Below are 15,810 nucleotides of genomic sequence, written 5' to 3'. Positions count from 1 at the left end.
TCCAAATCAGTAGGTTGCGGGGTCGGGGTCACCACTTTAGTTTAATTTAAAAACATTTTATTTTTATTTACATCAATATTTACAATTCTTTCTTCAAATTCCAAAGTGTCATTATTAACTTTCTAAATTCAATTATTTTTTTCCGGCCAATCAAGGCCTACTCCACCACGAATGCTGTTATAATTCATACGAAAAAGCCAATTGCCTGACTCGAATTCAATAAATGAATTAAAAACGAAAGATTCAAGCGAGTAACTCGAACTGAAACTATTCATTATTTTGAGGTTACTCGCTTAAGTCTTTTGTTTTTCAGGATAGGTGTAGATTGTTTACTGTTTCAAACGCTGTAATATCTTTGAAAAAAACTTTAGAATTTAATACTAATAAATTGAAGGAGATGTTGCCAAAATCCATTCTCCGGGATGATTTGCTAACACAAACAAATCAATCCGCATGCAATGTAATACACTTTTTATTTGAAAGTGCTCAACTTACTTTTACTCCAACATAAATAGCATCATGACAACTTGTTCATTCACAACCTTTTCTATCGCCACGGACTAATATGAGGAATGCAAAGTCACTGTCAACCGTCTCGTTCATTAAATTTCATTGTCAGTTAGTGAACTATTCACTCATTGAAAGCAGCTTCCAAGTGCACTTTGCATCAAGAGTATTTATTAGAAAAAATTCAAGACGATGTCAGAGACGAAGGCTATGAATAGCAAATTTGAAAATTAAATCAAACCTTCATCAGTATTTATCTCACAAAAACTACGTCCGATAATCGTTCTACCTTAAAGTAATCTATAAGAAGGAGAGTCACGAGTGAATCTTGTTGGTCATGACATTTATTCGTTCATTCGGGTAACAACCATGTCCTGAAGTTTTTAAGTCAGGTATATTTGCCGGCTGAGAGTGTAATTAGTTCAAAAATAGTCAACATTTTCAGATAATTTTCTTCTAGAAGTTCAATATTAAAACTATTCACTAATATTGTTTTCGGTCCCATTTTCAGGATACTGTCATTAAAGTTCAAATGCAGCTCTTTCGATTGATGTAGTTTCGGTGGGGGTATGGGGTATTCCACCTGTAACTTAAAACTGAAGGAACCATCATTTAGTGTGCCTAACAAGTTTCTCCAGACACAGGTGAAATTCCTCGGCCACCTCATTTCCCCTGAAGGAATACAGCCCGACCCAGACAAGGTGCAAGCGATCACAACCTTCCCGCGTACGAAAACTGTGAAGGAGTTGCGAAGGTTCCTGGGCATGCTAAACTTCTATCGTCTTTTCCTGCCCAAGGCCGCCCAACACCAGTCCGTTTTGAATGCGTACTTGTCTGACCTCAAAACAAAGAAGACACGAGAGATCGTGTGGTCTAAAGAGGTCCCCGCCTCACTCGACTTCTCGGCTATCGTCAAGGCGCAGGAGGATGACGCAGTGCTTCTGAGCCTCAAATCCAAGCCAAAATATAAATTACGGGAGTTATCCATCTTCGGCTCGAACCTCTCTCTCTACTGCAAATACTCGGAAAAGGGACTCCGGCCATACATTCCAGTCACTTTTTACAAGGAAGTGTTCCACGCGGTTCACGACGTAGCGCATCCAGGCATCAGGACGACAAATCGGTTAGTCACCGAGAAATATTTCTGGCCCTCCATGAATAAGGACATCAACTCCTGGGCCAGAGAGTGCATCGCGTGCCAGAAGTGTGAGGTCACCAGGCATGTAAGAAAGCTCTACCAAGCGGTTCCACACCTTACACTTCGACATAGTAGGCCCTTTGTGATACTCGCACGGTTTCAGGTATTGCCTCACAATCATGGACAGGTTTACGCGGTGGCCTGAGGCAATACTTCTGAAGGACATTACGGCGCAATCTTGTGCCGAAGTCCTCTGACGAGAGTGGATCCCTCGCTTTGGTGTCCCTGCAGTGATCATTACTGACCAGGGAATGCAATTTGAGTCCAACCTTTTCTCGGAGTTAGGCAAACTCCTGGGATTTAAACGCCAGTAGACTACTGAGCAACATTCGAAATTTATTCCGAAATATTGGTATATGCAAAGAAAATCAATAGCACTAGGAAAAACAGGGTGTTTTCATTATTTCAAACAATTTATGTGGTTGCCATGTATCCCTTCGTAGGAGATAGCACGTGAACCACACCTATGTGCAATGATTTGCGGTTACTTAAAATGCGTTTCAGCTCCCTCGCCATTTCCTGAGATCCCTGAACTTCTTCTCTACTGTTCTACGCCAAGTGCCCTCGTGATGATCCACCCTTCGGCTTTCTTGGGAGAGTGGATTCCGCTGCATGGTACAGCCAGCAATGCAATTGTCACCCCTCCTTAATATATAACCTATCAACTGTTACTTCCGTCTTCCGATAAAATCGTGTACGAATGACAAGCCTAAGCGCGGAGCAATTTTTTTGTTTGAAATAGTATCAGCCCAGCGTACTCCGAAGATACAACGGAGACAGATGTTGACAAAGGCTTGGAGCTTCTCGGTAACAATGGAGTTGGCTTTCCATGTGCTACTCTCATATAGCAACAAAGAAAAAACACAACCACAGAGCAGTCTGAAATTGATCTTGATGTTTAAATAACTGTACGTCCGCCACCATCCTAGATACACGCTTCCTAGATATACAAATTAATCGACGCTTTCGATGCTCTTGCCCATTCGAACATACCTAGAAGGAAGGGCGTGATACGTCTGGGAGATGCATGAAAAAATTTCAGGTAGGAAAAGCACGCCATTTCCACCATTTTATAACGCAATAAAGATTAACTTCTCAACAAAGATGATGGTAATGGAACGTCAGGAAACATCCTCATAAAAGCAACTATAACTATCATTCCAGCAGCAGGGTGAGAAATAAGAAACTACCTTAAATTCGACCTGGAAACTTAATATTTTGCAGTAATAGTAGGCATAATATGGAGCATTATAGTATAACGTTTAATGGAAATGCTATTACTATTAACAGAAATATAATAACTTAAAATTGATTTTTTCATGTGAAATTACTACTATAAAATATCAGTATCAAATTGAAATTAGAAGTTAGACGTCAAATTTCAGCTAGCCTTCTCTTATTTCCATCGGTAGGCCATGGCAGCCAACTATGAAGAAACTAAAAATTTGAACAATGAAAACGAAAGAGTCCAACAGCGCTTTGATCATGACGATCCAACCCTCAGTGAAGAGGCAACCCTGAGCTCTTCAATGAAGATCCACTCCAGACACCGGACTCCAATCGGTGTCACCTACTGAAGCTAGAGTCCTACCTGAGGGTAGGCATCTGTCTTCGGGCAGCGAACAGCCTCCTAACGAAAACCCTTTGAGCAAACCGCCTGCGGGCAAACCGCCTTCGGGCAAACCACCTTCGGGCAAACCGCCTCCGGACAAACTGCCTCCGGACAAACCGCCTTCGTACAAAACGCAACCTCCAGGTTATGCCAGTGTTGAAGGGAAATGATCGTCTGAATCACCTGCGGCTAAGGGCAAACCAAAGCTGCAGCAGTCTTCCGACGATCCCAACTTTTTGGCGCAAATGGCTGCAAAGAAGGCTCGGCCGACAACGACTAAGTCTTCATTTGCAGGCAAGACTATCGCTGCCGATGGATGGATCTTGAATGAACCCACTTTCTTTCAACAGGTCATCGATATCACAGTGGCATCCCCTGACATTGCAACCCTTGTCGGAGAGTAGAGAGTATTAAACGATATCACGCTCTCGGATCACAGGCGCATTGATTTCGTAATGGGCATTTATCCACCTCCATCTACTCCATTTCGGAATCCACGTAATACAGACTGGGCGACGTACAAAGCAGAGCTGAGCACCCGAGTTACGATCGGAATTGAGAAAACAACCTAGATAAACACCTCCAGCATGAGAGAAGCTTTCGAAGCAAGCTGTCGGAATTCGGAGGCAGCACTCCATAAACTCACGGCAAAAATTGAGAAGGCAATGTCCTATAAAGCAAACGCCTTTGGCGCATTTACAGACATCGCAGGAGCCTTCAATTATGTCTCATTCGCGGCGATTTGTAACGAAGCAAGACAGGATGGAATCGATCCGCTATAAACTAGTTGGTCACAGAAAGGAGAGAAAGATCCACATACTGGTCGAAACAGAAGTCCATTGAGGCAGGATGTCTTAGGTGTTGCCCATAATGAGAGGTTGTCTTTCCTCTGCTATGGTTCCTAGTAATGGGCAGTGAGTCCTTGAGGGTTTTACGTGGGTACCTGTCTGGACGACTTAATCCCACGGTCTTCTTAAGACACGGATTGATTTTGTGACCACAATCAGAGCCCCGCTGTGACAAGCAACAACGGCACCAGTCTATACCAAGTGTAGGGCTTACCATTCATACTGGTGGATTCAAGACCTACCTAAATCTCTACCGAACTAACGAGTACGGCACCCGTGTTGAAACGCAACACCACGTCGAGGCCCGAAGGTCTCTTCTCGCTTGAGCATAACCACAACCACCATGAAACTCCCACTAGGGGGGCCAACCGCAAATAACTGAGCTGTCCTCACATACAACAGGAGTTCTCCCGAAGTATGTGAGTCCAAGGGCTTTCCCGGTTCCCATGGTACCAGTATACCCCTGGTAAGGTTTCGTGACCAATTTGCCACTTCAGATGAGTCCCCGTGCAGACTCGGGTCTGATCGCCCTAATTAGGCCTTTGGAGCATTCGCCTACTGAATCACGGCCGGCTAACCAAAGTGATTAAAACATCTCCCGGTGCCACCACTATGGAGGTTCTCCTCGGCCACTTGGTTTTGGTTTGGCCGATAGGGTTGCCGCCCCATCTTCCTCGCCGCCACCTCTGAGTACCAATTTCAATCGGAGTGGTGGTCTAGGCCATATGCAGCCAATGCGAGGAAGAAGCAGAGACGGCCCTGCAGTTCGTATGCAGCTGCACAGCCTTCTCAGCCCTCAGACGAAAATACCTTGGTAAGGTTTTCTTCAGCGAAGAGAATGTTCTTAGATTCGCGAAAGCCTGCGAACGCCGTCGGCGAGAGGTACAAAGGGCCTAGCAAAAGCCTGAGTGCATGGGGTCGCAGCTCCCTTCACTCAATTAAACTAACTAACTACGAGCAATGCTGAAATGGTATCAACGTGTACCCAAATATTCGTACATAAAAATTCGTCACACTTGTCAAACTTGAGACACCGTTTCTGGTTTACCTTAAGCAAGACAAAAAGATTATTTGATTTTAGAATTATGTAAAATTGGGTAAGCTATCCTAAACATATATTTTTTTTTACATTTCCAGATATTCAGGGGAATATAAAACAACTTCAATGAATTACACGCAATCATGCTAGCATACCGACGACCACCACCATTTTCTATTCTAGTCATCCTATCAATACTAGTCTTCCTTCAAAGTTCTGTAACGCAACGCACAATACTCGACAATGACAAAGCTATCGGGCTAAACAGACAGTTCCGCCAGCTCTTCCTCAACTTTGCAGGCCGCAGTGGTAACAGCGACCGAAACTTTCAATTACTTCGAAAAATGGGGGTAAGTTCTCTCGAAACTTCTCATCCACAGCCTTAATACCCTTCATTGACATAATAGAAGCTCCAGAAACAATTCTCCCCATCAACGCCATTCTTTTGTGATGTAAAAGGACCAGGACGACGTAGTCCCACGCCTCCAACTTCCGTCCATATGGTTCGTCCTGGCGATATAGATATAGTCGCAGGCATGGGTGATTCACTAACTGCCGCGAATGGAGCTATGTCAACGAATCTTTTACATGTAACGACTGAAAATAGAGGAATATCATGGTCTATTGGTGGACAGGAGAATTGGAGGACTTTTTTGACTTTACCAAATATATTGAAGGAGTTCAACCCAAACTTATATGGATATGCACTGAGTGATGGGCTTTCCATTCAGAGGCTATCAAGGTGAGTGTGGTTATCGCATTGTTATCTAATTAACACTTTATACGAGCAATTAGTGGTAAGTAAAGTTTGTCTATAAAAATTATATTTTATATGCGGTTGATACCCGTAATCGGCCGTTTTATGTGTTTGTATTTTCCAAAGCAGTTATTGTTAGGATGGTAAGAAAATTAATATTAATTGCTCAGTTAAATTTCAATAACCATTTCTAGAAGCCATAAATTTTTGAAAAACCACAAATTATCGTAATTTATAATTAGTACCTATGCACAGAGATGCTGTGAAAAAACAAGGACGATAGGCTTAAAATTACACCGATTATCATAAATAAATATCAACAGCGAGCCTGTATCTTCTATTTTTTCAGACTTGGAATTGATTTTTTTCCAGTTAGGATTGTTATAGTGAACCCACTTTTAATTACCATCCCCGATTTAAAAACTCCACTAATAAAATGGCTCGTAACCCTGTTTTATCAGCATCATCGACTCATTATCCCATACTACACAATTACTGTTAACCACTGCACATTCTAGGAATAGATTCAAGTTCATTAAGCGAGACCATGTGCTGCTTTGAGCAAATTACTAGAAATAGAAATAGCGAAAAATTCAAGAACTCCACGGCATTCTGAAACTCGTTTTACTATGCTAGGACGCTATGCAGCTGCGTCGAATAGTTTATTCTAAACATTCTTGAAATTCACGTTACCGGAGATGAAATGCATGCAATTGTTCATAATTGCAACATCCACAGAACTTTATTAGAACTTGATTCGAAACTATCTTTTACATGATCACGAGTGGTAATAAATAGTCTTTGATAGAACGATTAATTACAAGCAATCATTTATTTAAAGAGATCTTTAGATATTATAGAGTGGAGGCCTTCAAAAGCAATGTGTCCCATTTACCCACGCCCTTCAGACCTAGCCTGAAATTCTTCTTGTTAAAGCAAAAATCTAGCTTACTAGCTTATCCTTAGATATGTATATCTAAACTGCACGTAGCCCTCCAGTATTCAACAATCGGTTTTAGGGTGAGATCGCCAGCCACCCACTGACTACTAGTAAAATTATTTTTAGGGCTGCCTCCATCCTTTTTCCAAGAAATTCCAGTCCACCTGAGAGATTAGATTTTCATCTGCTACTTGTAGTTGAGTCTAAAATTAATAGACAAGGGGTAGCTTTATCCAAGTCACAACGGAACGGCTACCAAGTCAGAACTTTGGTAGAATGCTCTATTATAAAAAAGGCGAATGCGGCATCGTAAATCGTGCTCCAAACAGACTCAGCTGCAAAACTCTAAGGAACTTAGGCGGTGACTCTTTTCACCTATTAACATAATGATACCAGAATAACCTCCTTAAAAGATAATTTTCTATTGACCTATACAAGTCTTCTTCTTTACTCTTTCTCCCGTTCAGTAGTGTCAGTCAGCAATAAATCGGCTAATTAATAATAATAATAATCGTTGGCACAACAATCCATATTGGATCAGGGCCTTGAAGTGTGTTAGAGCACTTCATTCAAGACCGTAACGGTACACTACAGTAGACTGTAGGAGACAATGTGGTCAGCATTGCGCTCGCCCGAGATTATTACCCTGATTTGACTCAGGTACTCATTCACAGTTGAGTCGACTGGTATCCGACGTCAAATCACGATACAAATCCCTCTGCCACCAGCGAGATTTGAACCGCGACCTTCCGTACGACAGCCTTGCGCTCTAACCACTCAGCTATCCGGACACGACTAATTACCCCATGCAAATATGTGAATCTTGTAATATATATCAAAGTCCAACTTCCCTGATTAAGATTCCGATGTTCAACCAGATCCCAAGCCTGTGTTTACTTAATTATCCATGTCGCCGAGGAGTTCAGAATTAGAAGGTAATATCCCCTAGGATACTAGTAGTTAACTACAACAACTCAATAGGCAATGGCCATTATTTTTAGGAGAGCGGTTCTAATATAAATCCCTTTGCAAGAAGTCCAAGTTTACAACGATCTCCTACCCGTACCTCTTTTGAAAAGAGGGCGAGACCCATTGTCCCACTCGGGAAGGCACAAACAATTGTTGAACTATTAGTTGTGTAAGAGAAAATAACACCGCGAACAGTAATATCTCTAACAGTCAAAAGATAAAGCCAACTCCGAGCTTTCGGTCGAAAAAGGCTCGATGCCAACAACCTGTATCCGGTCTAGGCCTGCCTTAATAAGGAACTCCAGACATCCCGGTTTTGCGCCGAGGTTCACCAATTCAATTTCCCTAAAAGCTGTCTGGTGTCCTAACCTACCCCATCGCTCCATTTCAGGCAGGGTCTGCCTGTAGATATTGCCCTTATAGAATTTCCGGGCTGGATCATCCTCATCCATATGGATTAAGTGACCCGCTCACCGTAACCTATTGGGCCAGATTTTATCCACAACCTGACGGTCATGGTATTGTGGCGCAGCAAGGTTAACACACTGGTTTAGAGAGGCTACATTCGGTAGTAATCTGGCTGAACTCTTGAAGGAGTGCCCGAACACGAGAGTCAGTAATGCCCTCCAAAAGTACGAAAAGATCGTTGTTGGTAGGGTGAGATGAGATTCTGCCTGACGGGTTAAGATTGGTTGTGGAGTCTATAAGGGACCTCTTCTGCAAGTCCACTAGCAACCCATAGTGACACAAGAAGTCTGCGCCTAAAAGGCAAGCTGACATCCGCCAGGATGAATCGCCACGTCCACTTGCCTGTAACCGTATGTGTTAATGCGCGAGGAATTTGCTGCCGCAAGTTTCAAAGATTGTGGGAGCTGGTGGTGCCGGGGTACGGAAAGAACCGAAACCTCCGCACCAGTATTAGCAAGATAACTGCGCCTGCTGAAAGGGTCATAAATTGCTAGGCGACGTGGCGCTGCGTTCTAGATGTCCGTCGCCAGGATCCCCCACGGACCTAGTTTTTTGAGATAGGCACGAATCTACACGAGAGCGTACATCTGGAAGCTTTTTCGCCGAATCTACGATGGTACCAATAAATGCTTGGGTCCGTAGGCTGCCCTGACGACTTGCTACCCGATCGCCCTTTCAGGCGGTAGACCGCCAAGCCTGTCCAGCGTCGCCCTCATTTCCGCCATACAGGCCACAAGAGCGGCGATTTGGTGCTTCAGCTCGCCTATTTCTTCTGAAGGCTGCTGAACGGCCGCTATCGTGGGACGCACGTGCACCCCATGCACCTTATCAGCCGCAGCGGCCAGCGCCTCCAAAAAACCGGAGATGCACGCGAGGACCGCCTGGGTGCTCTCCAGGAGTCGTCGAAGCCAGAGCGAGTTCAGCAAGTATTAGTCGATCTTTTTCCAACCCAATGATGTGGCGCAGCAGGGTTAACCACATTCGAAATTTATTTGAAAATAAATTGAATTAATGCATTGCACAATTACTGGCACTAGTCGAGTCGGCTAAAGTATCGCTCATCGATTTCGTCGTTATGTAGGCTACGGAATCGTCCATACTCTTGTAAGGGACCGAAAATTCGTCGGAGGATTCTCCTCTCGAACGCGGCCAAGAGTTCGCAATTTTTCTTGCTAAGAACCCAAGTCTTCGAGGAATACATGAGAACTGGCAAGATCATTGTCTTCTACAGTAAGAGCTTTGACCCTATGGTGAGACGTTTCGAGCGGAACAGTCTTTGTAAGCTGAAAAAGGCTCTGTTGGCTGCCAACAACCGTGCGCGGATTTCACAATCGTAACTGTTATCGGTTGTGATTTTCGACCCAAGATAGGAGAAATTATCAACGGTCTCGAAGTTGTATTCTCCTATCTTTATTCTTCCCGTTTGACTAATGCGGTTTGATGATGTTGGTTGGTTGGTTTTGGTGCCGACGTTGCCACCATATACTTTGTCTTGCCTTCATTGATGTGCAGCCCAAGATCTCACGTCGAATGCCGCCTGCTCGATCTGGATGAAGGCAGTTTGTACGTCTCAGGTGGTTCTTCCCATGATGTCGATATCGTCAGCATAGGCCAGTAGTTGACTTAAAGAGGATCATACCTCTTTACCTCAGCATCACGGATCACTTTCTCGCGGGCCAGGTTAACGAAGACGCATAATAGGGAGGACACAGAATGGCCTTGAAAGTGATCCTGCTAATTTTATCTGGCCTCGCACATTAGTCAGGGTCAGCCTAGTCAGTCTTATCAATTTCGTCGGGATACCGAATTCTCCTATGGCCGTGTACAGTTTTACCCTGGCTATGCTATCATAAGCGACTTTAAAGCCGATGAAGAGATGATGCAACTGATGTCCATATTCCAACAGCTTGTTAATATATGTCTGTCGTCTTCAGTTGGGAGGACCTCCAACTCGCCGATGTTCTGGTTGTTCAGTAGTTCATCAAAGTACTCAACCCATCGCTCCAATATGCCCATTCTGTCTGAAGTCGGATTTTCCTCTTTGTTGCAGCATAATTAACATCGAGGTGTGAAAGGATTCACCCTGCTGACTTTTTGGTAAAACTTCCGCGCCTGGTGCGATTCTTCCCTGTACTTTCGAGCTCACAGACCTGTTGGTTCTGCCAGGCTTCCTTTTTCGGTCTGTGAAGTCGCTTCTCCGCTCGACGGGTATGCAGCATTCTTCCGTTCCGTTGCTAGCTTGCAATCATCTTCAAACCACTCCGACTCTTTTTACGGCTGGGGCCAAGTATGTTTGAGGTCGTGTTTACGATAACGTTCTTCAGGTGATTGTGAAGATCATTTGTTGATGCTTCATCTCCAGGATCTCTGTTGACTGCGGTTATTGCGGCATCCATTTCCCTCTTATAGGTGTTGCGGAAGGCTGTGTTGTGGATGGCTTCAGTGTTAACTCTCACCTGATTGTCAGAGGGGATTCTGGGTGGTGTTGTTATTCGTGCTCGGAGCGCAATGCCAACGAGATAGTGATTCTAGTCTATATTGATTGAGAGGTGGCGGCGTTCGATCAGTTTATGGTCAATTTGGTTGAAAATCATCCCGTCTGAAAAGGCCCCACGTATGTTGGTGGACCGTTTTCCGCGCAAACCAGGTTGAATAATCCGCAGTCCGTTATCATTTGTATTTTGATGTAAACTCTGTCTTTGGCTGTTAAAATCCCCAAGTATGAATTTGATATCATATCTGGAACGAGCTCCGAGAGTTCGTTCTACTGCCTCGTAGAAGGCATACTTCTCCGACTCTACAGTCTCCTCTGTAGGCGCATGAATATCAATGAGACTCACATTTCTAAATTTGCCTCGCAAACGCAGAGTGCATAACCTTTCGCTTATATTTCCAAAGCCGATAACAACAGGTTTCACATTATTGCTGACTAAGAAACCTACTCCGAACACATGGTTTACTGGATGGCCGCTATAATATATTGTGTAGTGGTTCTTCTCCAGGAAACCGATCCCTGTCTGGCGTATATCTTTCAACGCTGTTACATCATACCTATATTAGGACAAGGTATACGCTAGCTGCGGAGCAGCATTCGGTCTGTACAGGGAACGCACATTCCTTGAGAAAATGCGCAAATCGTTATTCTGTTGTCGTTGTCGTCGTTTTAAATTCCATCCTGTCCCAGGCTCCTTCTGTGATTTCATAACATCGGTTTTCCAATACTCTTAAGTTATTATCTTTATTTTTTCTCACTCTATAATTTGACACGAGCCCGCTTTACAAGTATAAATCCGTTGACCACTCCCTGCTTTTTCATAAATTTGAGGAACAAGATCATCTCGTCTGGACTATATTCGCGCTTTTGTCGATCGTACGTTTAATTTTATTGGAGCCGAGCTGGGGTCCTTGCTTAGTATATCAAGCCATTACTATTTCAACCGATCTTATGAACATTTTCTATCAATTTTCGATCAATTTTAACCAACGGGTTATCATCAATACCAAGTCACGCAAGTTTTTAACAATGCGTTCAACACAATAACCGCTACGGATGTCTTCAAGTCAAACGAGCCCATCACGAATTACATACTGATCCAGCAATGACATTCTCCCCAACCGCATGATAGCATTGCATTTGAAATTATAGATGGCATGATTTTCCTTCAGGAATACTTTTCGTCTAAGTACCCACACATGACCCTTATAATAAGCAGTTGGAAAGCTCTCTCCAGTCGTTATCTTACCCTATTTTCCTTACACTGTGCATTACATTTTCTGAAGCTCACTCAACCCGAACTATTTCTTCCCTATCATACCTCCTTTCTACGTGACCTTCCCATTTTGATCAATCGGTCTTTGTTAGAGGTTTCCCCACGACTCCACAAAACCAGGGCAATTACTGAGATCGTTCTTGGTCAAAAAATCTCAATCATGTCCTCAACTTGTCCACAATAGACAAATCTCTTTCATATCCTTCAACTTGTCCTCAATATAAAGTACATTGACAAGTTCCAAAAATCTAAATATTGGACAGCGAGGCTTTACGGCCATTGCAATATTTTGGACCTGTTACCAAGAGGACTTCAAACATCTCCAATGGATGCTGAACTACAGGGAAAATTTTCAATAAAGGCGGAGTGAAAGATGGGCGATGCCTTGCAAGGTTATGAAACTGAATTTCTCATCAACGAATAAAAAATTAGTCGTTAAGGTCAAGCGAAAGTTTTCCCAGATGAGGACAGCATATCCAAATCGCCAGTTTTCCAGGGTATGTCAACATCTTGCAGGCGGTGATACAGCCGATACGGGAGACCTGTCAGCGGACAGGGCGTGATCTGACTCCTAAGTGAATTATCGCTAGTCAAGTTTTAGAGGCAATGGGTTCCCTAAAGCTCGCGGAACGAGCGGGGGATGCCCTCTTTAGCTGTCCGCCTGCAACGCAGTCTGCATCCCGTTGACCTTGACAGACGCGGAATCTACTCGCAATAGTTATTATATGGTAGCCCCATGTTCACTATCTATGATAAATTGAGAAAAATTTAGCCTTCTTACGGAAAAACCCCAACACAGGAGCCTATGAACCAGACACGAAAGGATCACAGCCACGAGGTACTGCTCAATAAGATGAAGAAGTTGCAGTGATGAAGGTGAGACTTTTATAACTTCCTTTGACGACTTCAAAGGAACCTCCAGCTGTTGGGTAAGAGAGTTGTGGTCTTGAGGACTTTCCCTCAAGCTGCCGCTACGATTCAGACCCCGCAAAATTTTATTCGTTTCTTCTATAAAAGCGGTTATGCTTCGCAGAGGAACTACCTTCACGTACCTGCCTTGGTAGCAACTCTACAGTGCGTTTAGCTGCCGTAATTTCGACGATTTTATTCTGTTGCAATATGAAGCTTTTCCTATTAACTCTCTAAGGTAACTCACGCTATTTTCTGAGCTGATCAGTATCAAAGTCGACTTCAGTCTATTTTTAAGCCTCTAACTATTGCAGTATTTCAAAAAGATCTAATTCCGTTTGAATATCCCAAAAGGAGTGAGCGTGCTTTTTAACTGATGTTGCCACCCTGACCTTAATGTGTAGCATGAAGCAGATTTGCAGGGTACACAAAATCCAAGTACTCCAAATGTCAAAGAAAAAGACAAACTTTGTTCAATATCAATGGTTTGGAACAAGCCATCTTTACCAACACCGAAGAGATTTAAAGTTTCTAGTTTTACAGGAGTCATCTCATTATGATTGATTACCCTAACAGAAGGTAAGTAAAACTGCGAATTGGAATCCTCTTTGATTAGAACAAAGCCCCTATGCAAAAAGCCGAAGTTACAATGACTACTTTCAACTGTCCGGACATCCACCTCATTCTCCAGACATAGCCCCACCGACTTCCACCTGCTTCCTCATTTTAGAAAACAACTTCGAGAACGCAAATTTGAAGGTGATACCAAGAGTCATAACTACTGCAGAGGGATTTTTATCCCATAAGGGGTATTTTTAAGCCTTAACACTGCTGGTGGTGGTGGCATCGACTTGATTACATATTATATAGAAAATAAATTTAATTTTAATTTCATTTTACATACCAATTACCTTTAATTTTGTATCACCACCTTTTTGTCGACCTATTTAAAGTTGCTGGGAAATCCAAAGTGACCAAGAGCATCCAAAACCGGAAAAATCCTACATGATCGAAACTCCAGTTTAGATCTACCAAAAGAATGAAATTGCAATTACTCTGACATTTTTTTAATTTCTTCAACAGATTCAATGTTGCTGAACTAGGTGCCATGTCACGTGACATACCGTACGAAGCGCGTATCCTTATAAAACGCCTACAGTCCGACCCCAAAGTTAACATGACACACCACTGGAAACTTGTAACCATCTTAATTGGTGCTAACGATTTTTGCTTAGATATGTGTTACCAAAGTGATTCGCGGGTTATTCTACAGCGCCACGAAAAGGATTTGCTGACAACTCTAAGGACACTTCGTGACAATATTCCTAGATTAATAGTCAACGTTGTACCTGCTCCTAGCATGAAAATCCTTATAGAACTTAAAGGCCTTTCACCTGAATGCTTCGCTGGACTGCATTTTGAGTGTCCATGCTTTTTTGGATCCAAAGTACAGAAACGTCGAAAGGAGTTTCTAAAGGTTATCGAGGACTGGAAGAAACTGGATGCGAAGATCATCAATCGAGAAGAGTTTCATAATAAAGAGGTGAGTATTGTTAGGGACATTGTTGCAAGTTGTTATGATTGAATGGGACCAACAATTTGCGCTTTCTAATTATTTGGTTTGAAACGTCTAGGATTTCACAGTAAACTATCAAGCATTCACGAAACGCATTCTGTTTCCGACCACTCCGAATAATCTGACAGATTATCGATATATGGCGGTAGATTGTTTTCACCTGAGCCAAAAAGGACATGCTCGTGGTAAGTTTAATTTAACAATAATAGATATTTGTAAGAAATTCGAATGAATCCAAGTAATCATAGAAATGTAATTATTTCGAAAAAAATTATAAAATTTTATCAGACCGCGATTGGTGCTATCTAGTTTTTATTTAAGGCAATTTCTGTAAAATCCTCGACTTCTCACGGTAAGCAAAATGCATATATAAATGTGTTTTCCCTTCAATTTTCTGGATTTCGCACAGTTTCAAAAAGATGTTTAAATTATGAATATCCAACCAGAACAGGATTTAAACAAGTCGGGAAACCGGAAGCTGGACGCTTCAGGTACGAAAGGTTTTGTGTATTTCTTAGTACCTAGCACGTAATATATTCATATATTATGTGAGAGTATCCACTTTCGGGTGATATTGACATTCATAGTCTTCAATTTTCAAAGAAGCAACAAATTTGAGGTATTATAACTTTGTTAGAAATAGTGCGATTTCCACCAAACTTGGTAAGATCATGCTCTATATTATAGCCTATATCACTGCAAATTTCATGGTAGTAGGATGAACTTAAGGGGGGTTTGTAACCAATTACAAAAAATTGTAGTAATATACTATTATTAACTTTATTTAAACAGATATCGGCATGGAAGGTATTTCGGAGCCCAGGCACCATATAGTGGCAGTCTCCTGATTTTTTTCAGATTTTTCGGTTGATTAGTTTCTGAGAATGGCCCCGTTAAAGAAGTGATCACTTTCAACCCCCCGCGCTCTCCACCCTTCCAACGAATGTTACAACTAAGATCGGCTTTGAAAAGTACTAATCGAGACCTTTAATTTGATACTCCACATGACTATATTTGATGAAAAAAAATTTTACACCCTCCTTTTGCATGTATGGGGACTCCCCCTTAAATTCGACGTAAAAGGACGACGTATGCGTGAGCGTTCACAGTTCCCACCTTTCTACCAAATTTGGTGTCAATCGCTATAACCGTCTCCGAGAAAAATGCGTGTGACGGACAGACAGACAGACGGACAGACAGACAGACAGATAGTAAAC

At 42.6% G+C, this 15,810-nt stretch overlaps 1 protein-coding gene across 3 annotated transcripts in view; it reads left to right on the top strand.

The window, feature by feature from the left end:
* LOC119650028 (phospholipase B1, membrane-associated) overlaps nucleotides 1-15,810 on the top strand; it is a 46,851-nt gene that overhangs the window by 25,426 nt on the left and 5,615 nt on the right. For all 3 annotated transcript variants that reach the window (XM_038052507.1, XM_038052505.1, XM_038052506.1), the window contains 4 exons: nucleotides 5,303-5,554; nucleotides 5,612-5,946; nucleotides 14,101-14,560; nucleotides 14,652-14,778. In XM_038052507.1, coding sequence (XP_037908435.1) covers nucleotides 5,348-5,554; nucleotides 5,612-5,946; nucleotides 14,101-14,560; nucleotides 14,652-14,778 — 1,129 coding nt within the window. In that variant the 5' untranslated portion in view covers nucleotides 5,303-5,347. The remainder of the gene's footprint in view (nucleotides 1-5,302; nucleotides 5,555-5,611; nucleotides 5,947-14,100; nucleotides 14,561-14,651; nucleotides 14,779-15,810) is intronic.

Source organism: Hermetia illucens, chromosome 2 (genome assembly GCF_905115235.1).
Source record: "Hermetia illucens chromosome 2, iHerIll2.2.curated.20191125, whole genome shotgun sequence".
Taxonomy (NCBI): Eukaryota; Metazoa; Arthropoda; class Insecta; order Diptera; family Stratiomyidae; genus Hermetia; species Hermetia illucens.
The sequence above is the reverse complement of the archived record's forward strand: the minus strand, read 5'-3'. Positions and strand labels throughout refer to the sequence as shown.